Source organism: Trichoplax adhaerens, genomic scaffold (assembly GCF_000150275.1).
Source record: "Trichoplax adhaerens TRIADscaffold_6 genomic scaffold, whole genome shotgun sequence".
Lineage (NCBI taxonomy): Eukaryota > Metazoa > Placozoa > Uniplacotomia > Trichoplacea > Trichoplacidae > Trichoplax > Trichoplax adhaerens.
In genome coordinates this window covers 1,328,859-1,352,265 of record NW_002060948.1, presented here as the reverse complement: position 1 = coordinate 1,352,265, position 23,407 = coordinate 1,328,859, and the positions used below count along the sequence as shown (strand labels likewise).

General features: G+C 32.6%; 5 protein-coding genes across 5 annotated transcripts in view; 2 read left to right on the top strand and 3 right to left on the bottom strand.

Annotated features, from left to right (window-relative positions):
* Positions 1-443: 443 nt before the first annotated feature.
* On the top strand, positions 444-3,007 carry TRIADDRAFT_26710 (uncharacterized protein; the record flags this gene model as incomplete). Its single annotated transcript, XM_002113579.1, has 4 exons — positions 444-535; positions 1,991-2,091; positions 2,431-2,572; positions 2,839-3,007. The coding sequence occupies 4 exons, from the start codon at positions 444-446 to the stop codon at positions 3,005-3,007; spliced, it is 504 nt and encodes a 167-aa protein (XP_002113615.1).
* Positions 3,008-4,428: 1,421 nt separating this feature from the next.
* TRIADDRAFT_57222 (uncharacterized protein) lies at positions 4,429-9,498 on the bottom strand (the record flags this gene model as incomplete). The annotated part of the gene is made up of 17 exons (XM_002113222.1): positions 4,429-4,575; positions 4,821-4,947; positions 5,043-5,102; positions 5,200-5,306; positions 5,421-5,526; positions 5,623-5,696; positions 5,787-5,825; positions 5,933-6,054; positions 6,135-6,198; positions 6,272-6,334; positions 6,448-6,606; positions 6,748-6,836; positions 7,342-7,523; positions 7,638-7,750; positions 7,868-7,960; positions 8,218-8,345; positions 9,384-9,498. The coding sequence occupies 17 exons, from the start codon at positions 9,496-9,498 to the stop codon at positions 4,429-4,431; spliced, it is 1,788 nt and encodes a 595-aa protein (XP_002113258.1).
* A 1,510-nt stretch (positions 9,499-11,008) lies between these two features.
* TRIADDRAFT_57221 (uncharacterized protein) lies at positions 11,009-17,188 on the bottom strand (the record flags this gene model as incomplete). The annotated part of the gene is made up of 16 exons (XM_002113221.1): positions 11,009-11,040; positions 11,428-11,563; positions 11,916-12,090; positions 12,305-12,555; positions 13,102-13,416; positions 13,504-13,569; positions 13,723-13,875; positions 14,233-14,371; positions 14,448-14,545; positions 14,643-14,688; positions 15,000-15,058; positions 15,450-15,578; positions 15,714-15,788; positions 16,401-16,555; positions 16,645-16,779; positions 17,125-17,188. 16 exons carry the CDS (start codon positions 17,186-17,188, stop codon positions 11,009-11,011), a joined length of 2,028 nt encoding a protein of 675 aa, XP_002113257.1.
* Positions 17,189-17,750: 562 nt separating this feature from the next.
* Positions 17,751-19,864, top strand: TRIADDRAFT_57220 (uncharacterized protein; the record flags this gene model as incomplete). Its single annotated transcript, XM_002113578.1, has 8 exons — positions 17,751-17,949; positions 18,379-18,599; positions 18,721-18,798; positions 18,924-19,001; positions 19,083-19,149; positions 19,227-19,339; positions 19,430-19,554; positions 19,684-19,864. The coding sequence occupies 8 exons, from the start codon at positions 17,751-17,753 to the stop codon at positions 19,862-19,864; spliced, it is 1,062 nt and encodes a 353-aa protein (XP_002113614.1).
* A 734-nt stretch (positions 19,865-20,598) lies between these two features.
* Positions 20,599-23,407, bottom strand: part of TRIADDRAFT_50379 (uncharacterized protein) — a gene marked incomplete at both ends in the record, with an annotated part of 6,681 nt that continues 3,872 nt past the window's right edge. The window contains 17 exons of the mRNA XM_002113220.1: positions 20,599-20,688; positions 20,766-20,810; positions 20,886-20,936; positions 21,008-21,055; positions 21,150-21,209; positions 21,292-21,381; positions 21,453-21,523; positions 21,596-21,668; positions 21,746-21,838; positions 21,969-21,998; positions 22,095-22,186; positions 22,254-22,317; positions 22,404-22,505; positions 22,625-22,694; positions 22,785-22,854; positions 22,948-23,066; positions 23,175-23,258. Of these exons, the coding sequence (XP_002113256.1) occupies positions 20,599-20,688; positions 20,766-20,810; positions 20,886-20,936; positions 21,008-21,055; positions 21,150-21,209; positions 21,292-21,381; positions 21,453-21,523; positions 21,596-21,668; positions 21,746-21,838; positions 21,969-21,998; positions 22,095-22,186; positions 22,254-22,317; positions 22,404-22,505; positions 22,625-22,694; positions 22,785-22,854; positions 22,948-23,066; positions 23,175-23,258 (1,252 nt within the window). The remainder of the gene's footprint in view (positions 20,689-20,765; positions 20,811-20,885; positions 20,937-21,007; positions 21,056-21,149; positions 21,210-21,291; positions 21,382-21,452; positions 21,524-21,595; positions 21,669-21,745; positions 21,839-21,968; positions 21,999-22,094; positions 22,187-22,253; positions 22,318-22,403; positions 22,506-22,624; positions 22,695-22,784; positions 22,855-22,947; positions 23,067-23,174; positions 23,259-23,407) is intronic.

Sequence of the window (23,407 nt, the reverse complement as noted above, 5' to 3'; positions counted from 1 at the left end):
ATGACTAGACTACTATACTGACACTATGACTACTACTGTATCACGGACCATGAATTGACTACTCTACAATACAGTACGGTACAGTGTACAGTATACTGTATACGAGTGTAACTTACGTGTACACTGTACTACCAGCAGCACGAGTGCATCATCTGTGAGACTGTGACACACCAGACCTTTGGTGTACGTCATCATACAGTACTGATGAGATGATTCATCGTCAACCGATACGGGTCGAACTGACTGTGTTGAGTCGTACTGCAAGAGCGTCATTTTTTCTTCCAACGTCATAGCGATCGACACCGCTTCGATCATTGACTTCTCAATGCGTCATCGCCAACTCGTCTGACTACGTTATCGACCAAATATTCTTTCTATCGCGATCCATTCCACCATTTGGATTCTCAAATTGGGATTATATCCGTAAAAGTATTTAATTAACCATGGGCTTGCAGTGGAATATTGCTGCTGGTGTATTATATACCGAAATCTTTGTACTACTAATATTATGTCTTCCATTTATCTCCTATAGCCGGTAAGGATGAGTAATTGAGCATGATGATGTCATTACATCAAGCACAACGTTGTCATTTCTGTATACAAGATTCAGAGATTGAATTGTTGAGCAATGTGCATTATTCAACAAAGAGGATTACTACAGTTGAAATCAGATATCGACAGTACAGTCATGGAGGTCAAATCCTATTTTACCGACACTGCCACAGGTCTCACAAATTCTCCTCCGTCGACAAGATGGATGGAATGATCGATCAAACTGGACATACTGGCCAATAGCTTATTCGATCAACAGTGACCCTACACTTGAAATCAGATATCGACATTATAGTCATGGAGTCATCCTATTTTAATAACAGTGGCGGAGGCGTCCAAAATTATCCTCCGTAGACAAGATGGATGAAATTGTCGATCAGACTGGACATAGTGTGCAGTAGATTAATTATTGAATGAAGAACGAGTTTAAAATCAGATATCGACAGTACGGTTATGGAGTCATCCTATTTTAATGACAGTATACAGACATCAAAACTTATCCTCTGCCAGATAGATGGAAATGTCCATAACTACAATAGATTATGCAATAAACAGTGACCTTCCAGTTGAAATCAAATATCGACAGTGCAGTAATAGTGTCATCCTATTTTAATGATCGTGACAAAAGCATCTAAAATTCTCCTCCGTTTACTCTACATTATGGATGGAAATGCCCATAACTGCAATAGATTATACGATATAGAGTGACCTTCCAGTTGAAATCCAATATCGACACTACAGTAATGGAGTTATCCTATTTTAATGATCGTGACAAAAACATCCAAAATTGTTCTCCGTATACATTTTTGTGGATGGAAATGTCCAAGACTGCAATACATTATGCGATGAAGAGTGTGATCCTACTGTTGAAATTAGTTATCGACAGGAATGGAGTAGAATCACCATATTTTAATGGCAGAGGCATAATAAACTGTATACAAGATGGATAAAATTGTCGATTAGACTGGATCATTCAATACATGATGTTTTGTACAGTAATGGAGTAGAATAATTATACGATTCTCCTACTATAGTTCAATCACCAAACGCCTTTATAGTTACAATCGTGAACCGAATCTTGTCTTCATTAGACTGCATATTGCCCAGTACAATCAATTGATTATTCGATAAAGAATGATAATATGATTGAAATAAGATATATGTATACGGTACACCAATGGAATAGAATGATCTTATTTCAATGATAGAGGCATAGAAACTCCTTCTTTACTCACAATCATGAATCCATAACATCTCGTCTTGACTATTCAATGACACAGTACAATAATTTATTCGATAAAAAGAGTGATGATTCTGTTTGAATTTAATTGCTACAATAGAAGGACAATGTTCCAATCAATCATAGAGGTATAATAATACGCCTCTGTGCTTGCAATCATTATTCTAATCTCTCTTTTATGCGTATTTCTTCATTTAGTTGGCACAAGATTTTACGATCGAGAATAATTACTTATATCAGAAGTTATGGCAACCAGCTCTTCGTCATATGTGTTGCGTTTCTAATCATCTTGTTATTAGGTAGGTTCCACCGTATCAGACTGCATAAATCATTGACACTTTTTTACCTTTAGGCATAAGTAATCGATTAATGTCGCATTCTGTAAGTTGTGCATAAAGGTTGTTCAATGTTTATCTTTACTAAGACTTGTGATAGAATATTTACCAACGGCACGATACGTTGTTATTTTATGTACGAGTATTAGCATACAGCTCTACTAGCGTAATATCGACAAACCGCTGTATTCTCTTTGCGATTTAGATAACTTTCTATTTTAATCTAACTTGCAATATAACTTTTTGTATCCGCTGACATATACGTATGATGCTGGTATTTATCAATCTCTTTTTCGTCAACAGACTCTATCAGAGAAATGATGAAGGATCCTAAAATAAGAGGTCAAGGCTCGGACAAAATTCACGACAATTTGATGCTACAGATTAAACTACATCGAGCTCAACGGAATTATTACATCACTGGATTTGCTTTACTTTGCCTCTTGTATGTAACCGAGCTACAATTCCAGATTCATTTTTAATGATAACTTAACAAATTGATTACAGTTTTAATTAATTTTTATCATTCGCTATCCTTTCGAAAGAAGGAATCGATTGCATATTCGCACTAGACATTTATTTGATAAAAACATGCATTGTACGTGATTATGACGTCTTAATATATTGGAGTCCGATATCACATACCTCATATAAAATTGTTCTCTTATTGGATTTGCCATTTTGAAACTGACCGATTCTAAAAAAATGTAGATTCTTACGGCGTATAACCAGCCTAATGTCTTCCGCTGCGGTTGTTGAAGCATCAAAGGAGGCGGCTATCAAGCAAGCGGAAAGTGCTTCTAAACAATGTAGGATGTTGCTAGATGAAAACAAGGAATTAACGGTAATTTACTCAACTGGATGTATATTTTCCTGCTAAGCACCTCTCCCTTTTCTTAGCAGTAGAATGAACCGTGCTATTGATAACACTTGATTGCTAATAGTGATTACAATTATAACTATAACACTACAATAGGAAAAACTTGGATCTTCCGACGCCTCTTCAAATTCAGAGGTATCCGAATCAAAATTCAAGGCGTTACAAGATGAATTGGAAGAAACACGCCAGGGTAAATGATACATAAAACTGTGAAATGTAAAATTGAATTAGTGCACCAAATGATATGCAATGATAAATAATTAAAAATGTCTATCTACGTAGACTAAGTAAAGTATTATTGCCTGATTGTTATTGTTAGAATTAGAGAAAAATAAGGTAGATTTAGCAGCATTAAAGCAGCAAGCTGAAGGCACTAATCGTGAATATGATCGACTGTTGAGCGAACATTCTAAACTTCAGGTAAGACGGATGAAAACGAACTCATCAATTTTTTTTCAATCCTTTAGGTCATATAATTATAAATTATCAAGTAAAATAAGACAACTTTGTTTATTTCCTAATTCGTTCACTTATATCGATATCAACATATCAATAGGCCAAAGTTGATAGTGATAACCGTTATAAGGAAGATTAAACGGATTGGTCTTTTCGCTAAGATTACGGATCCATACAGACAGATATAACCTGTCTTTGATGAAATGCGATTCCACTCTATTTAATAGGACTTTAAGCCTAATTTGCTGTGGCTGTGTACACAGTCATTACTATCCCGTACTTAAGTATAGATATATAGGTTGCGTCGCTAATTATAAGAGGGATTTGTAGCTGGTCATCTTCTGAGATTAATCCAGTATAGCAAAATAACGATTCCATGATCGATTGTAATTGTACCAGTTTTAAGTATAACATGCAAACTATAAATGTAAATTAAAATTAGCGACCAAGATGCTTAAATATTTTAGTTAAATTCGTTGAATTTATTAATACGATATGTTATTATTTTTCAGTCATTAATGCAGGTTACCAATAAAAAATGATATTACTACAAATTCTACGTTCAATATATATAAAAAGTTGCCAAGGTCAATCTACGCTAATTATAACTTCAACTAATATCTGAACTAGTATTTACTCTTATATAGACATTATCATACATGATGTTGTGATAGAAATCAGCAGATAAATGATAATTTTTACATTTATCATATCAAATTCAATTACAGCACAGGCAGTTGCCAGAAATTATCAGTTTCACACATTGCTACTCAAAAAACCTCATCATGCATCTATCATATACCGTAATTTGTATATTATCGAAAAAAGGTTGTCAACATCGGAAATAATCAAATTTCAAACGCATGATACGTAAAACGATGTCATTCAGGACATTAGCTTGATATAAAAGAAATACTCTGAATGTGGGCTACAGATATACATAAAGCCTAATCTGCAGATGTAATTCAAATGCGAACCACCTGAGAGACTATACGATCAATGACCGGCTGATTTGCTACTTTGGGTGGCAGGACTGCGATACGTGCATATGAACCGCCAACTTGACCTTTAGCTAAGCGACCAGGATTGACACAACAACATTTCTCCACGTCCTGACGATAATAAAAAACGTCTACATTAACTAATCTCTAGTCATACAATATTCGTAGTGGCAAGTAAAGTTACCAAATGCTAAGTAGGCATGATGTATCGTTATAAATAGTTTAGCTGAAGCAGCGTAAATTATAGTCTAAAGGAAGTACTCTCGTGATCCTACAATTCATTGGAATTCTCAGTCATAAAGATGTAAATATCTTACTGAGTATAGCGTAAATCTACAACTTCTAAGTACGAATACCTTCACGAAATAACGAAGATCCGAAGGAACAATTAAAATATCTGGAGTCACAGGCATAAAGCCAAAGTTAACAAAATTTTCGCGATCGAAATTGACCTCTTCTGAGGGGGGATACAGCGGATAGTAGCTTTTTACATATCAACCATAGATGTAGAGAAACAGCTTTGTGTTAATGGATGCAATTGATTTCAAATCTCATCGAGTAGAATTTCAATAGCTTACTTTCTTTGATGGATTAAATGCTTCAGTAACCTTCCAATTCTATCAGACATTCCCGGTGGACTAGGATCAAAATATAATTTATATCAAACACACATATTCAAATAGTGAAAAATTAGAGTGTTTCATACAGCTAACGTAATCGCTACTATTTGTGCACCTAGCAGTCTCTTCCGCTCCCATATGAAAGAGTATGTCTGTCGAAGTGAGTCCGATTGTAACATCATTAACGATTAGTGTACAAGGATCAGACACAAAATGAATTTCCTGCGGAACAAACACAAAGTCTATAATTTTAATAAATGTCTTACGCTTCGCAGGGGCTGATTAATTATAATTATAGGCAAGCCTGTAAGAACAATATTATACAGCACAGCATACCGGTGCAGTCTTTAGGCTAGATGGCAGCGTAAAAGGTGGTTGCGGGTAGATAAAGTCATGATGAACATCCCTCGTCGAAGGGACAAACACTACAGATGTAGAGATTCTATAATTTTAAGAAAAACAATCATACGATTATAATCAATTATTAGCTGGTCTAATTAGTATCCATGCAACATCAAGTGAGGAATTTCGTTACAACCTTCCAACGTTTTCAATGATTTCGCTCAGCCGTTTTATAAATAAGTCTTCATAGCTAATATTGATTTCTCCTTGCTAAAAGTTGATAATTCACGAAATTATTTATTTAAATGACCAATACTTATCATTATAAAAATAACTATTTATCTCTTTAAAATTACAGACCTTAATTAACTCCTGCTTAGCATCAACAAAGGGACCGCACTATCGATATAACAGATATGCAATTAGAATATATTAAAGCGGTTTAAATAATATATACATGACTAGTTATATGATATCTGTAAATCTAAATTATATTAGGGTAATACCAAAATTGCAATATCGGGCTGCTGGTTTAAAATGACTTTCAATAAATCAGACAGCGGTTCGTAGAGTAGGTTATCGGCTGTAGTGAATGGTCCACATGCAACTAAAATATTCATGGGAGAGTCTATATGGCGAAAAATTTCTTATCAGTTTTATTCGCAAGAACATGAGTTAAGAAATTGTTAGACCATAATTGTGCAATACCATCACTAGGGTAATAACTCTTTGCTTTTTCCAACGGTATCTTGTTAAATGGAAGAGCAATACCCTAGAATGATCGCGTTGAAGATATTTCAGAAATTCTCGTATACAATCATCAAATAGCTTGCAATATGCCATACCTGATACAGTTTGCTAGCGATAAAAGCATTGCCACTTGGATTTTTACCATCTAAGACAACAACCTTGATATCGGCATAATAAGGAACATATAAGATAATAGCACGCAAAAAATGCTAGCAGTCTCAATTCTGCATTTTATTTAAATAATATTAAAGTATTATTGTGCGCTCATTACTTGACCAGGAAAAAAGGAAAAATGAGATAGCTCCTTTACATTTAGTGGAGTCGCAGATCTACAAACTCGATTAGGGTTATAGCCAGCAATAACTAAAGATGCGGCATTTAAACGCCCATTGCTATCACAACCAATGCGGCCAATTACCGTTGTTCCATCCTAACAAAAACTTAAGTTAGAAAATATAGACTACCTGACACCAAACGACATTCCAACAGTCAATTAGTACCAGTAAAATTTTAAAGGTTTATTAATGAACATACAACAGCAGGTTATTTATCTTATCCGAGTTTCATTAACCTGAGAAGGCACGTCGACATAACCTAATTCTTGAATTCCGTGCTGTTCCTGGAGAGGCTCTGCGACAAGACTTACTTGATGGCGTAATGCTATTAGGAAGTAATACCGTATTAAAGTATGAGGATGCAGAACAGTCAAGGCAATTTTACGGATATTAAGTCATCTATTTACATGCAAGCACATAGTACTATCATTCAGTGAGTAACTAAGGGTTGCGATAAAATTACACATGGCATAATTAAATCAGTTGTTTACAATAGCATGTCTCTGTAGCTTGTTACGTTAATAAGTCAGATATAATAATTTCTTTTGACAAAGGGAAATATTTATCGGTAAAAAAAATATAAAACAAAATTCGATAATTTAAATGCGTCTCATGTCAATATTTCAGTGACTACAGAATTTTAATCTGTATTTGATCTTCTTAGATTTCATAAAAATGAGGATTACTTTGCGTTAACCTTTTTTAAATTAAAAGTGGTTCTATCAATAATTTACAGGTAATTACAAAACGAAGTAAGGAGAGTATTTTGATTACGGTTTGTTATAATACTGCATCGTTATCTCTTTTTTGAAGAACGGAATATTATCTACCTTCAATACGTTCTGATATTTTTTGAAACATGTATCTGTAGCCTTCATCTAAACATTGATCTGGATCTGCAGCAGTTACATTAGTCTTTATCCCATGTCCTTTCCAGTTGATAGTTTCATCATTAATTCCGCACATGTTTAATGTTGCTAAAATCTCACCAGCATTGCCACGCGATGAATACCTAAGAAAGATACGCGATTAAAAGAAATGATTGTATCAATGCTATAAGTCATCTATTTTGTAATACTGCACTTTTTATGTATTCTAAGGTATTTATTTCTGCGATATAACTTACATATTTGGAGAATAACTATTAGGCGAAAAGATTTGACTTGCTGGAGTTCTTTTGTAAGGGGTTTTTATTAGCTTTCTACTATCACTTTCTGGAGTTTTTAGTAATCGCTTACTCTATAGGATTAATATCACAGGAGATAACGTCAAGAAGTTTCAATTTTATTACAGGACAAGCATTTCATTCAAAAATTCTCCACAAAAAGGTAAGGATCGAGACGATTGTAAACTCACCGCTTTCATTTCTGGTGTGCAATAAGCATCAATTAAGCTATGTTCTTCCCGATCGAGTCTAGATGCAAGAATGCTTAATCTATAAGCTGAAAGCTGCAAATAATGACATACGTATATATATATAACACTGTGATATTTACAGTTGATCAATGCAGTCCTTATTATAGACGGTATCATCATCAGCAGTTCTGCGTATCAGTGTCTGTTTAGTTTTAGAATTTTTCTCTTGTAACTATTTCCGAAATAGTAGAAAGGAAAGATAGAATTTTATTGGGAATATAAAATAATTTTAAGAAGTAACTTTTAAAAATCTGTCAATATGAACATTATAAATAACAAGCAGATATTACCTCCTTCTCGAAGGATTCCAAAGCTGAGTGAGTAATTTCAATATCATTTCCTGATGAACATGCAAATGCCATCCACTCGTCAACCATAGTAGATTCGTCCAAACTATATAATTTGCACATGGCTCGCACTGATGAAAGATAGCGTTGAAAGATTTAACAAGTAAGGCAGTGTGGAGCATGCATCAAAACTTGATGCCTGGGTGGTCTCGTAAAAGTACTTGGTATACTATATGCTTACTATTAAATTGTATTGTCTCTTATCGTTGGATATTAATTACTTGATCATTGAATGAAACTAGTGCGCAATTTTAACGATAGATGATGTTATTATATAGCTTTATGTAATATCGTATCAGAAATAGATATTAGTTACTTAAAAAAGTAAATAAGCCTTCATGTGTCCCACACTGTACGTCCATATCGCTATTGATATTCGGAAAGTTTGAAGTTGATATCGATAAATCTTAAACGTAGAGACTCGAGGCGCAGCGGAAACTGATTTTGAATACAGTACTACAGTTTGTAAGGTAAATTGCAAAAGTTAACCTATCTTTTAACATATTATTATCCCCATCACACAAGAGATGTAAGCTACTTGGTAAGGCAAATTACCCTAAACGTACGGAGTGGTATATGCAGCATACCTATGAAGTTGATATCAACCAATCTTAAACATAAGAGCATCATGAGGTAGTAGAACTGATTTTTGAATGCACTCTTACAGTTTGCAAGGTCAATTACAGGAGAGACATATATCTTATTAAGGTGTTATCATCTTCATAATATAGGAGATCTGGGATTTTAGGTATGTACGCTTAAAATGGAAGTACATCCATACTCGAATTGTTCGAGGTCATAGCCTAACTAGTATAGTTTATTTTGTGATCTATCCATTCCTATTGAAATCTACGACACTAAGAATACCGTATAACACTTCTTCTTTATTTTCCGTACAATATCTTTATCTCGATAGTAGAAAAAGAGCTTTCTATCTTCTTTACTGTACTATTTCCGCATAGATGATTTTATTTTATGAAAGTACATGTACAAGTTTTTGCCCTTAGCCTACTCCACGATCAAGATGGCTCTTAGTTATATTTTATTTATCAAATTAAATGACAATAAGTACAGCTAATTAAGACAGCTACAGCAATAATATATCTTACAATTATCAATGATTCCTAGATCGTCTATAATAACGCCAAAGCTCTCAAATTCAGCAACTAATTTGGTTGCTAGCACAGTTTCCTTGGCCATCGTTTGGTCAGCCGGTGGAACCATCTTGCTCGCTGCGGTATCTGAGAATGAACTAGACGGTACTATACGGTACACAGGCCAGAGCGCTATAGTAATTATTAGTACATTATGCTCGGGATGGGTACTGTCTACTCCTCCTTTAAAGTGGAGGTTCCCGCCATAATTTGCTTCAGCCAATCAAATCTCGTCTTGTGATGGACGTCCTTGTTTCACCGGCTACTCCGGTGGTGCCACAGCGCTGTTGGACAAATGGCCGAAATAATGCATAAATCGTTACGAAATGATTACTTTTATTAATACTATCAAATACAGTGGGAAATACTGCTTCGAATGATATAACTTTTATCTTGAATATCTGCATGATAGCGATTAAAATCGCAATTTTTTAATCGTAACGAAATGAATGGAATGGGATGAATCGCTCTTATACTAAAGCAATTTAGTGACTTGAACAGCAGACCTTGTCAGTCAAGTTACACATTAAACCCATACAGGATTAACTAGGCAGAATGGCGAATATCTGCAATATTATTTTAGTACCACTACTTTTACATCTGGTCTTATATCGTTCAATTCGCCCTCTTCCATAGAATTAATCACTATGGATCGGTTTAAACTGAACCTTTGACATCTCTAATTACTATTGTAACACGGTCAGTTGTAGTAATTTATGTGCGGTCTACTGTATATAGGTTGTTGCAAGTACTGCCTAACTTTTTAAAATAATATATTTATTAATTATTAATGAAAGATTTATGCCAAGGCCTATCACTAGCCTTTGCTATTAATGTCACAGGAGGAAGGATAGGTCTAGTCTACAGTCCTATCCTTTATCACAGAATCGATCATAACCTTTGACAGATCTAATTACTATAGCAAACACTTACTGTAAGTTAGAGTAGCTTATATGCAGTATTATAAGCTGCAGGGGCAAATATTGGAAGATCACACTACACTAGACTATACAAGCTATTTCTAGAATTTACAGAGTTATTGCAAATACTACCTAACTTATTAAAATAATACATTAATTGGGTATGTAATATATAGATTTATGCCAAGACCTATCACTAACTTTCCAATCAATGTCACAGCAGGAATGATGGGTCTAATCTATAGTCCTATCCTTGACTAAGAATGAACATTCTTAATATAAACCCATCGCTGCAGATAATATATATTAGACACTAATAAATTGGATAGCACAGAAATGGAATTTAACCTGCTAATAAATTAGTCTTTCTCATTTTAATAATAAACAAGACAAAGTCTATGTTATACAAGTACAACAGTCGTAAACAATAATAATTCAATGAATTCTTGACAACGTCAATGATGCGCTCCAGAAAGTATAAAAGCATTTATACAGTACAATAAGTAATAAAAAATACTCCTACTGCATCCTGCAGTGCAACGGCAACAAAATACACTAGGATACATACATTTTAGATATTGCAAACGCTTTCAGGTCTAACCATAAATCATCTTTATTTACAATATTAGGATGCTTGTTTAAAATTAACCGTCTTCTATTTTACTGCCATGTTAACTCGGGTTCGTCCGAGCCTTGAATATTATTATAATAAAAAACTAAACATTACATAGATTAAGATCAATAAATATAGAATCTTATTACACATGGACAATCTTTACTCTTCATTTCATTTATCAATTGGTATTGTTATATTGACTAAATGATAACATGTCAAAGTTCCATGAGTATGATCAATGATATAGTAACTTTAGGATAAGTTAATTCTTTACCTATAATTAATCATTACACTGTACCACGGAACAAATATTTACTATACTTTATCAGCTATTTCTTTACAAATTTGTATAGAATTAGCTCAGAAACGACAGAAAATATGAAAATTTTTCTCAATTCGGGGTACAGTGTATAATTATGAAAGTAATAAGCTACGGTTTTTTACTCCTTTCCTGATATCATACTAGCGTTATTTGTAGTTTCCCATTTAGGGATAGCGGCGGGTATTGCAGCTAATTGTAATTTTAAATATTCTATTTCTTCCGTTAGTAATTGCCTATCCCGTAATAAACTACTTTGTTTGGTTAGTAGTTCGAAGTTCTAGAATTGAAAGAAAATAATAACAATAATTGATAAAAGCACGTTGTACAGTAAATGGCGTCTGCTAATGTTTTCGGATGATCCAACATCGACTTAATTAAACTTTTTAATAATACTACGCGTTAATTTATTCCTTCGATCTACTACTTGCGATCATATAATCGTATATTGTATAGTTACATAAAGTAGAGTATACAAAATTATGAACAGACTTATTCATTCGTTAACAGAGGGCAATCTGTTTATCACTAAACTAGCTACATCTGTATTTTATTATTTAACAAACGGCAAAATAGCTTTATATGATAGTCATAGATAGTAGTAAGACACTAAACATTAGCTAATTGTCTACCTGATTTGCTGACTTTTGATTACTGTTTTCTTCCTCTTCAAGTCTTTCCCTTAGTGAACTTATTAATTTATCCTGCTGATTAGAATAATCTCCCAAGTCTTGAATAGTCTTATTTGCATAATGTAATTTTTCTTGTAATTCACGTTCAAGAGTTTGACTTTGATTTTTCATGTGTCTATATTAATTAAGAATTCAAATAGTATGTGCAGACTTAGCTATGAAATGCGTAACTATAAAATACAGTAAGTTAACCATGCAATACAATGTATAACATATCCTGTATTGATTAGAAAATATTTACTTCCAGTTTTTTGCTAGAATTCGAATGCCATAGCATTATTTTGCCACAAATGCATAAACAAATAAGGTAGAAATTTTACCAATCATACCCGTATTTATCCGTGATTTCCTGCAACTGTTCTGCTAGCTGATTTGATGAATCTTTCCACTGATTGCAGACATGAATTTGTCCATCTAGAATATTTTGCAATTCTTGCTTAGACTGTTGATATTCTATCTCAGTTTTTCTTGCTGCAGTCATGTAATCTGCTTCTTGCTTCCTCAACCACGACTGCAGTTTATTGATTTCTTCAACATAACCTCGTTCTCGTGAATCTTTATCGGTGGAAATTTGAATAGACTATACCGTATATTAAATGAAAAAGTTACTGTGATACTATAATATAAGTAAAAATACCGGTGCTATAAGTTAATAACTCAACAATGTCTATATAGCATGATAGATATAAGCTACGCCTATAATTGAATTTTTTTACATTGTAAAGTAAAGCCAATTCAAAAGATGATTCATATTTAAAGTATTACACGTGTATCTTATTGTGCTTTGTGGGTAAAATTAAAATAATCTGTATCTAATGCTATTGAATTGCACATATTCTAACCGTATGTAGTATGCACGCGATTATTAACGAAGGAAGATAGACCACGGTCAGACAGCTAACCGAATAAACACTCTACTTTCATACAGTTTTAGCTTATAATGACAAAGACATTGATGACGATAGTGATACTGATTATGATTAAGCTATACTGTAAATAACAAGATCATAAGAAATGATGGCGATATTAACAAACATGATGGAGATATTGATGGTAATGATGATAAAAAAAAATGATTAACGTCATTGTAGAAGTGGCGATAATCATGATAGTATATTAGTTTTACCTGTTGTTCAAGTTTAGTTATTTGCTGGGTTAGTTGTAGTGAATTATCTTTACTTGCCATTAGCTCAGTTTCAATTGTCCTTAAACGACGCTGTAAACCTTCAGTTTCTGATTTTAGTTTCATATCGTTTCTTTCTCTTTCTTTGCGCTCTTGGGTTAATTTTAGTCTTAACGATGCGGCTTCATCGAGGGCATTGTTGCGCTCTATATTGGCAAGTGATACCTCGGAGTTTACTTTATCTAAGAGCTGATTGGAATCAACATCTTTTGCCATTAACTGGCTTCGCACTTGTTCTAAATCTATTAACAGTTGGGTCTATTTGATGATTGAAATTTTACAGGTAAAATAAGTTTAGATATAAGATACAGTATTTACATTTTAAGTATTTAAATCTGATCGAACCTTCTCTCTTGTTTGTCGATCTATTTGATTTCGTAACGTGATTTCAATATCTTCCATACTTTTAATCTATCAAACATAGAACTGATATTTAAAAGCTATTTCTATATGGGACTATGTAGTATATATATTATATGCTCTAAAATATTATTATGGCATTAAAAAGGTATCGTTACTCTAATTTGCTACACGATCATGCTATGTAAGTTTTAATATTGATACCTGCTGTTGTAGTCCTTGTATTTCAACTTGACAGTCTGCATTTGCGTTTTGACGTTCTTTCATACATCTTTCCGATATTGTCTCTAACAAACGGCTATACTTTTCCTGTTGCCTTGCAATTTCTTCTTTTGCATGCATAACTTCAAATTCGGTCTAATGAAGTATATCAAGGATTTATAATTAATGCTTTGGTTAGGGTTAGTACATTTACTACATTTAGAGGATTATAGTATAATACGAGATATCATAATGGAAATTGAGATAAAATGGTGAGATCAAATATTCAAAAATTTTAACAACGTAGCTTTAAGTATTTCAACTTGTTATTAATCTTCTAATTTAATAAAAATTTATCTTATATAAAGTCTGTCAGCTAAGTACAAGATGATTTATATATACAAAAACAAATCATAAAGATTTATTTGGTACATTATAGCACTCAAGCGATATAAACTGAGTAATTATCTTTTATTATTTCGCTATATGCAGCAAGATTTGATAATGCATTACCTCTTTCTTCTCCATTTGCATTGTTTCCATCGTTTCTACACAGTTCTTGATTTGTTTATACATTGCTACTTCTTTATGGCACATTTCATCAACAATTTTGCGATATCGAACAGCTGTTTGCAATGCTTCGTCGCGCTCGCTAGCAAACAGTAAATTGTTTATTATGTTAGTAATAAATATACATTTCAAACATAATAAATGAGCATTCTACCAACCTTGTTAATCTGTCAACAATAACTTGATTTATAGGTTTGGAGGTATTTAACACATGTACCGGTATATTTGTATCGGCATGTTCATGCCCAACTTTAACCTATTTAATAATAACGTAAAAATCGAACATGAGTGCTAATTCTTTATGCCTAAATTTTCAGAAATAATTTCCTTAAGCCCTATGTTACTCAACTAACATCTTTAGGAGCTTCTTGAGTTTGATCGCTGGACTTATTAATCAAACTAAAAAATGAAAAGAACAATATACTTTAAATTCATTATTAACTATAGTATAATGGCTTGATAATATAATTTCAGAAATATTAAAAAGAAACAATGGTCGTATGGTATCTTATAGTAATTTTAACAAAATATAATACAAGCCATGATCAAAAGTAAGATCATTTGTACAGACTTGACTTTTTCTCTTATATTCTTGATTTCAGATAAGCATTTTTCAACTTGGCTCCTTTCAGATTTATTATATTATTTTTAAAAGTTAAGAAGAGAAGCTGCTTTGTTATAAGCAATCATTTTTTTTTATAATGTCTTACTTCATATTAACAATTGAATCGGAAAACTGATCAGAAGTTGCTTCTTGGTGGATTTGAAACTGATCATAATATTATGTAGAATTATAGTTGGTTAATTAATTCAACAAAAAAATTTTACTTATGTAATTTTCGTGTTAAATTCATTAGCATTAATTATTATAGATCGTGAAATATCTTGTAGCTGTATAAATGTGTGTAGAGCAATTAAAGTATAGTACCAGATTAGTGTCAACAGTGCCTGAGATTGATGATTCTTCTGGCATTTTTTCTAGTTTCTTATGATAGGATGATAGAGGCTTAAATACACCAACTTAACAACAACTGTACAATTGTAACATACTTTATGCTTATTTATATTTCTAACAAAGTATCGTGAGATTAATTATCAGTAAATGACTGACTTTGGTATTAACTTGTCAAAATATTGAAAGTTATTTCTTGGAAATTTACCTGTTTTATAGTATTCATTTCTTCCTTAATGGACTTAATTGCTGAATCGGTATGTAAATTGGAAATATCAGCATTTTTACTTTTAAGCCTCTTATCAGCGACAGAAGTTTCGCCACCTGCACTAATATCCTGTAATAGAATAAATACTATTAATAGCGAAATCGATGTAATCGATTATAGATAGTTTACGTAATTAATCCATCATTGACTATATTTATGTAAGATAAGCACTCTTTACCGAAGATAATGATTAAATTATTTTACCTTATCTAGTACTCCTTCTGAAGCCTTAACAAACTGCTTTAGCGGTTGTATTCCTTCTTCAGCTATTGTTTCATTCTAATATTTTGTTAATTTTAAATGCAAGCTAGGTATTAAAAATATACTAACATCTTAATTATAGTGCTAGATGTTTTTTAGTATGTTATTATTTATTACTACATTTAACTTCACACACGCTTTAAGTACAATACCACGAATATATTTAAAAGGCTAATACAAATTAGCTCAAGTATATAACCTACAAGTAATTTCTTATTTGAATTCTATGCTACTTTTAAAATTGTATATCAAGAAAGGGCTTTTAATAATTGTTGTGAAGGCAGTCAGCGTTTTTACTTGCTTAAAGCACATATTTTAGATTTAAGAGATGATGAATAATATAAATTTTTTAGTTAACATCATAAATATTAACACTTCCACAATGCTATTGAATGCTTAACAAGCATCTTATGAAAGCATTAAATCTATAACTTTACATATATTGCTCGTTCTTAATTTTGAAGAATACATGTACTGTGAACGTGTACATCTTATCAAAAAGAACCTCCTTTTAAATGAGTATTTATACTTGATGAAAGCAACTTCTAAACGCTAATATCACTGACTTGGTACTTAATTACAGAAGTATGTAAAATACTTTAAATTATTGCAGAGTGTGGATGAACTTACCATCGCAATAGGCCAACTACCGATTCTTTTCAATTTCCGCCTGTGAAGTGAATTTGCCTGACCAGAACTTGCAATTAATTTAGTAAGTGTTACTGGGTTACGAGAATGACCTGAATATTGATTATAACGAGCTAACATTTCTCTTAATTGATCTCCTATCATCAAAAAAGTTTGAATATGTTAGCTACTTTATAAATACTAATGTTCTAAAGAAGAAAACGCCGCATATTTAAATAGATTGTACCTGCATTAAAATATTTGGCAAGGCTGGGACTAGCTCGCGTATTATAGTCTCCATCATAATTTCTTGGAGATGCAGAGTTAGTAACAGCATAGCTAGATTTCCAAGACGGGCTAAGCGTCGGTATTTTTGTCTCTACTAAAGCAGATTAAGTTAATTTATAATACTTGTAAATAGCAGCGTAAGGTAATATTTAACGTTTATATCAGAATTTCATGTTGGTGTAATTAGAGAGTATACAGCGAGATGTTTTATAAAGTGGTTGCTTAATGCAAATCCGTAATTGCTTCTTAATTAGAAATATAGTACTGCTATTAGGGAATTATCAGTATGCAATGTTGTGGAGTCGGTAATAAATGAATTAAAAAGTTTATTTTAGTGAATTGATATTTAAGTCAAAGTTGGCTACGTAAAGTTGTTTGACTTTCATTAATTGAGTATCGTATCAATAGAAATCATATACATGGCTGAACTTGATTTTACCTGCTGATCTATTGATGCCATCTGGTGAAGGCCTAAACTGACTTGATTGCTGGTATTTAGCCATATTCTAATCTTGGAAATAATTTTTAGTATTAAAAATGGTTGACACTCCAAACATTCCACCTCCAATACATTCAGTAGAATTACGCGTATCTCTTATGAATATTGTAATGGCTTAGGAATGAGGCGTAATTTTTAATCAGTATAATCTTTATTTATCCGTCAAGGTCCAAAGATAGAAATAACTAATTTATCACTGGGATATAACGTCGGTAAAATATTAATGCTGATTATGTGATGATTTTCGACTCCAATTTGCCTTCAAATTTATACGAGGCCAGAAATTTTAACCGTTGTAATGGCAACCGTTGGAAGGTATGGGATTGTAGCCTACAGTACTCGTACTGTACAGAACTCATAATGATACTGTCCAGTACAGTGTAAAGTACTGAAGTATACAGTACTATACAGGACGTACTGTACTGTAAGTAGTAGTACTAGTACAGTACAGTATTGTAATGAGGAAGCGTTGAGTATAGTACAGCAACGGAGGTAAAATGGAGCTAGCGATCCATTTTACTATCTGATGATATTTCCTACTTCATATCAAAGCTCAAGATAATATCATGGCAGCAAATGAAGATATTAATGTATGCTATGGAGTGGTGGATTGCCATGCTACCTGTAAATTAGAGCCGCCAATTGCTCGTTTAGGAAACTGCCTAGCAGCGAATAATAATACGGAAGCGATTTGCTGTTTAGCTGATAATAATGTTGTCGTATTGTTGCAACTTTACCAAAACAAAACTGAGCCTGCAACTGGAAGTAAGAATGATATTGGTGTTATATTTTCTTGATTTACAAACAATATTTTGCTGTACAGTACTTATGCTTATAAAGTCTACGTATACAAAGCCTTGCTATACAGTATACTGCTTATCAAATCTATGTAGTAAGCTATACAGTACTGTACACTGTACAATGCACAACAGACATTTTTGGAGGGTACCATGAAGTTTTCTTAGCTTAGTAAATAAATTATATTAACGGTAAACTGCAGATTATTTATAGTCATTTACAATTCAGGAATGTATTTGATTCTGTAATTGTTTTAAATTCTATCAAACTTACTGCTAAACTTCATGCCATTTTTGTTGAGCATTTTCGGCATTCGTGTCGATGCTGGCATAGCTAAGTTGCTACAAACCTAGTCAGTGGAAATGTGCAGTTATTTAATCAATTCTTATTGCATAGATGATGGTGTTACATCAAGTAAACCTGAAATTGAGCTGCAGCGAAAGCTTCAAGTTCAAGATGAAGAATTGGAATGTCACTGCATGTCGACCGATGAAAAGATTATTGGTATTGCAGGACGATCTGTTCACCTCTTTACTTCATTATTAAATTGTATCAATGGTGAAGAAATTAACTTAAGTTATGTTCCTAAGAGTATAGCTATAACTTGCCTAGATAAGGTAAATCTGTCTATAGTTAGACGTATGCACTCTGCTTTAAACTTGTTGTATACATTCACAATAGAACTGTTTACGATTATTCATAAATGGAAACTAAATGGATATATTCCTATAAATTTAGGTATATAATATGGCGATTGCAGGGTCTAATGGGGTCGATATTTATATTTTAAATTTCACTAACCATAAATTAGTTACAGTAAGTGTTAAGCTGATAGACTATTCGACCTATGTTAGAAAATACGTTCCTAAATTTACAACTTGAAAGAATAACTAGCAGTATGTGTTTCACTATAAATCTGTAATTATCATTTTATGGTATAGCGAAGTGTCATAAATTTACATACTGGATTAGCCATTGCCGTTGTAGAATACTCAAGAGGCGGTCACTACTTGGCTGTCGTAAGTCCTATTGCGATCTTATTTAGATAGTTATACCACATTTTAAGTTTATATGAAGTTAATAGAATTTGATTGAATTAGGCCACCATGGATGGCCATCTTGGTATCTGGAGGAACAGCACTCAAGATACCTTTAACACAAGCAAGGGTAAACACACTCTATCGTCTAACAAAAAATTGCTGCAGTCATAGATGAATGTCTTACATGCTTTCATTTTATTACAGATTTTTGGTACGCTCAGCTTAAAAGTATTAGAATAACAAGTCTCAAGTTTTCACCTGAACAAAATATGGTTGCTGTAGGTTGTTGGGATCAAAACGTATATTTATATCAGTTGGTATGCCATTGAGTTAATCTACTTGTAAACTTATTATCTTTTACAATAATAGGACAATTATTGTTCTAAGAAAATTAATTAATTTTGCAGGAAAGTACAGAGCCGTTTTGTTGGGTACAGAAAAAGTTAGAATTCAATACTGGGGCATCTAAAGTTGTAAATAGTCGACTCCCTGGAATGTTTGTGCAATGGTCAAATTTTGGAACATTCTTGATGTGAGTAATGCTTATGATGCAATTTGAATATATGTTTTTTGCTATAAATAATAACTAATAATGATCAGATAACGATTTATAATTACCATTACTAAGAGGGTAATAATTGTTCAATTTGTTGTTACATAGTGTAACCACAGCTCAGGGTAATGTAACAACTATCATAATCTATAATGTTGAAAAGAAATTCTCCAGAGAAGTTGCTACGGGAGACACCATAAAAGGAATTATAACTGGTATTGATAATTTACGCAACGAATATATTTTGTATTATACACGACAAAAGACTTTACGACTAATTTATCTATGATATAAATATATGGTAAAACGTAATTAACCAATGTAAAAGGTGGTTAAAAATTATGTCTTCATCTGCGTATTTACAATTTATCCGAAGTGATGTAATAAAACATGATCTTTCCTGATGAAGTAAAGTCAAGATTAAGTGATACCCTGGCGCACCATGTAACGTTCGTATCTATGATGTGATATTCTGGCAGTGCAGCATATACTGTAATTGCTATAAAATCTCTAAACTATGATTATTACAGTATGTAATTGTTCTATAGCACGAAATGAAGTATATCCAATTATAGGCAATATCCATTACTGTTCGGTTTATATGATATTTTAATTATAAGCTACTAAATGTGAAATAGAGAGTGAGTTTTAGTATTTAGATTAATGCCGGCCGGCACTTCAGTAATTAATCAACATTGAAAAAGTAACATTACATCAAATTTGAATCAGTAGTGATGTAGCTTTATTTTCGTATAACTAAAGTCAGGGTATTAACACGATATCTGTACGTAGAACGTACGTGCATAGATTTTTGCTTTTATAATTATAGTAGGACGGGTATTACAGACTGAATTCACTTCAATGATAAATCATCATGATAGTCTTTAGCAACATAAAGTTAACTTTGTAAATTTAATTTCCAGCAAAGATCGAAAGTAAATATAATCAATATACTAGGTATATATTTATATTTTTATGTTACAGTACATTACACCGTGTAGTAAATTAAAAATTTAACCGAATTCAGCTTCTTTGAGCAAGTTTTGCAGCTTCTTGGCCTTCTCTAGATTCTAACTGTTCAAGGGTTAAAAGCGATAGCCCAAGTTGATCTTCCTACAAATAAATTATAATTCCGACAGATAATTATAGTATTGATGCTACATTATTTCCTATTTAATATAAGTACAAACCTTATTGAAAGGAGCAGCCATTTGTCTTAAAAATTTTTTAGAAATCTGTAATAAAAGAAATCCGACAATAAAATCGAGTTACGATATACTTTAATAATTGGAACGCATTAAGATTACAACCTGTACAGCTTCATCTGTTGTTAAATCACAAACAGAATCCTTTAAATATTCCTAAAAAAAGAATATAAAAATTTAGGATTATATTAGCGCATGAAGCAATTTTTAATTGTACTATTACGCACTTGAATCCACTTTGGAAGTTTTCCCTTTTTATCTAGTCTTGAATAGCGCTGTTCGAACAAAAGATAATATAGTATGTCATCTGCTCAATGAATAGTTCGTCCATTCTAATTTAAAAACCTAAGAAATCGTCCATAAGCATACCTTATCTGCAAATACCATTATACCATAATCTGATTTTCCTCGGATTGCTCGACCAACACACTTTTTTATTTAAGAAAAGTTGATCAATTACATTTTAAATTAAACCATATATAGGTGTAGTTATATTCATTTATCGATCCACACTTGCCTGTGCTGCGTGTCTCATTGCATCGAAGGTCAAGAAATCATTTTCTCGAATTTGATAATTTTCCCGAAGATAATCTAATCTGGCCTGCGAGTAGTAAGAGAGTGTTTTAGAGTAGCAGCAGAGGAACTTGTGATACTGTACTTATACCGCTTTACCCGTAATTTACGACTTTGTGTATACACATATGGGATACCAAACATGAGTACGGCTCGGCCGTAATGATGATCTATGTTCAGATAGTTTAAGCATATTTCATGTTAATCGTGAATTCAGGTCGAAAACTGTATTTACAGCATACCAAAGTCAATTCCTTCCGAAACTTTGCCACGTGCTACAGATAATAATACTGCACCTCGACCATTTTCACACGCCTAAGTAGTAATAAAGCAACGAATTTCTATAATGAAAAAGTTTTAAATTACGTGATTAACATGCTATGAGCTTAAACCTTATAATAATTTTCTAAAGCCAAGACAGTCTCAGCCAGATCTTGTGTCTCAATAAATAAGAGCTTGTTTCTAATAATATTATTCATAATACCCTAAAATATACCCAAAATTAAATTATTGCGCTTAGTATATATTATAAAGAAAGAAGAAACGATAGATATAGTAAACGAATTCCATCTACTAGAAGAAAAAAAGTACGAGTAATCGCTAGCGATAAATTACCTGGTCACACCAAAAGCTTACGACTGATTCCTGATATATTTCCGAAATAACAATTGGTAACTTGTTAAAAAGGATTGCTGAACAACTTAAAAACTTGGTTTAAATCGATATTAACGATGGATTTACCATATAGGTATAACTCGGGAAGAAACAAACAACTCCATCTGGTACAGAAGCGGTCAGCTCTGCTAGTAGATTACCATAGTTTCTCATGACAGCTGACGAAAGAACCGAAAAGTTTTAGGTTACATTTGCTTTTTAAACAACCTCTTATAAAAACTTTACCAATATCTTCGCGTGATTCGAATTTGGAACTTATTGTAACTTGATCATTTCCTCTAGTAACAATCTAGTAAATACAGGAATGTCAAAACACCTTGTTTACTTATTGAAAGGTGATAAGAATCAAGAAAATAAGGAAAATATGATAATTACTAATGGGCATAAACTTGGACGCGCCAATGTCATCGTATATGATGACATAGATACAGGGCGAAAATTTAGAATTTTCGGATACATGTCTAAAGGTGATAAAGTCTAGAGCAAGTAATAAAGCAGCAAGGGACATTAAATCTCTTAGAGTTAGATATGAAAATACAAGTAAAAGAAAAAATAGAAATATTGCGATAGAAATAAAAATCACAGTATCAACGTACCCCTGAGGTTATAACTACGGATTGAAAACGATCAAATACCGGCTTTATAGCTATAGATGCATCCATGCAACTGTAATTATTAGAACAGAGGGTACGATCTCAGTATCTGCACAATTTAAAACGTATGCTTGATGCTTAGCTGACAATTAGTCGGGGCTACCTAAAATGTAGAACTGGATCTGGTATTGTGGGTGCACGATCATCAAATGGCTCAATGATGAGAGTGAATCCTAACAAGAAAATGATTAACAATTAGTGCAAAGTATAGGAATCTTAAAACGTTTAAATTTAAGCAGTAGATACATTCAGCAATCTTTCTTTACCTTTAGAATAGGTACTAACAAGCGTAGCAAAGCTTGCTGCAGCTGCTAGAGCAGCAAATTCGCTATTGTTTATTATTTCCAAAGTATGCATAAGTGATTGTAATCTTTCTGAACAAAATCTGTTATATAAAAACGTAGGTAATATTGTGAATACTAAAGAACGTTTTAGAATTATTCTTAGAAACGTTAGATGATCCGAGAAGGTTATAATAGTATTCTCAGTGTACCTTAAAGGCTTCCTATCAATACATACTGTCTCCTTAATGTGATGAAGAAACGACATTGGAGTCTCTTGCACAACATGCTGAACTCTTAATCGCGTCTAAAAGTAGTAATGCATTATTATCTAAATAGAGTCGAAAAATTTTTAAAGTAACGGTAAAAGTTTCAATAGTAGAAAAATCAAGATCAGAATTACAGAAGGAACAAGAGTACCTTAATATTTCAACAAATCTCTTAA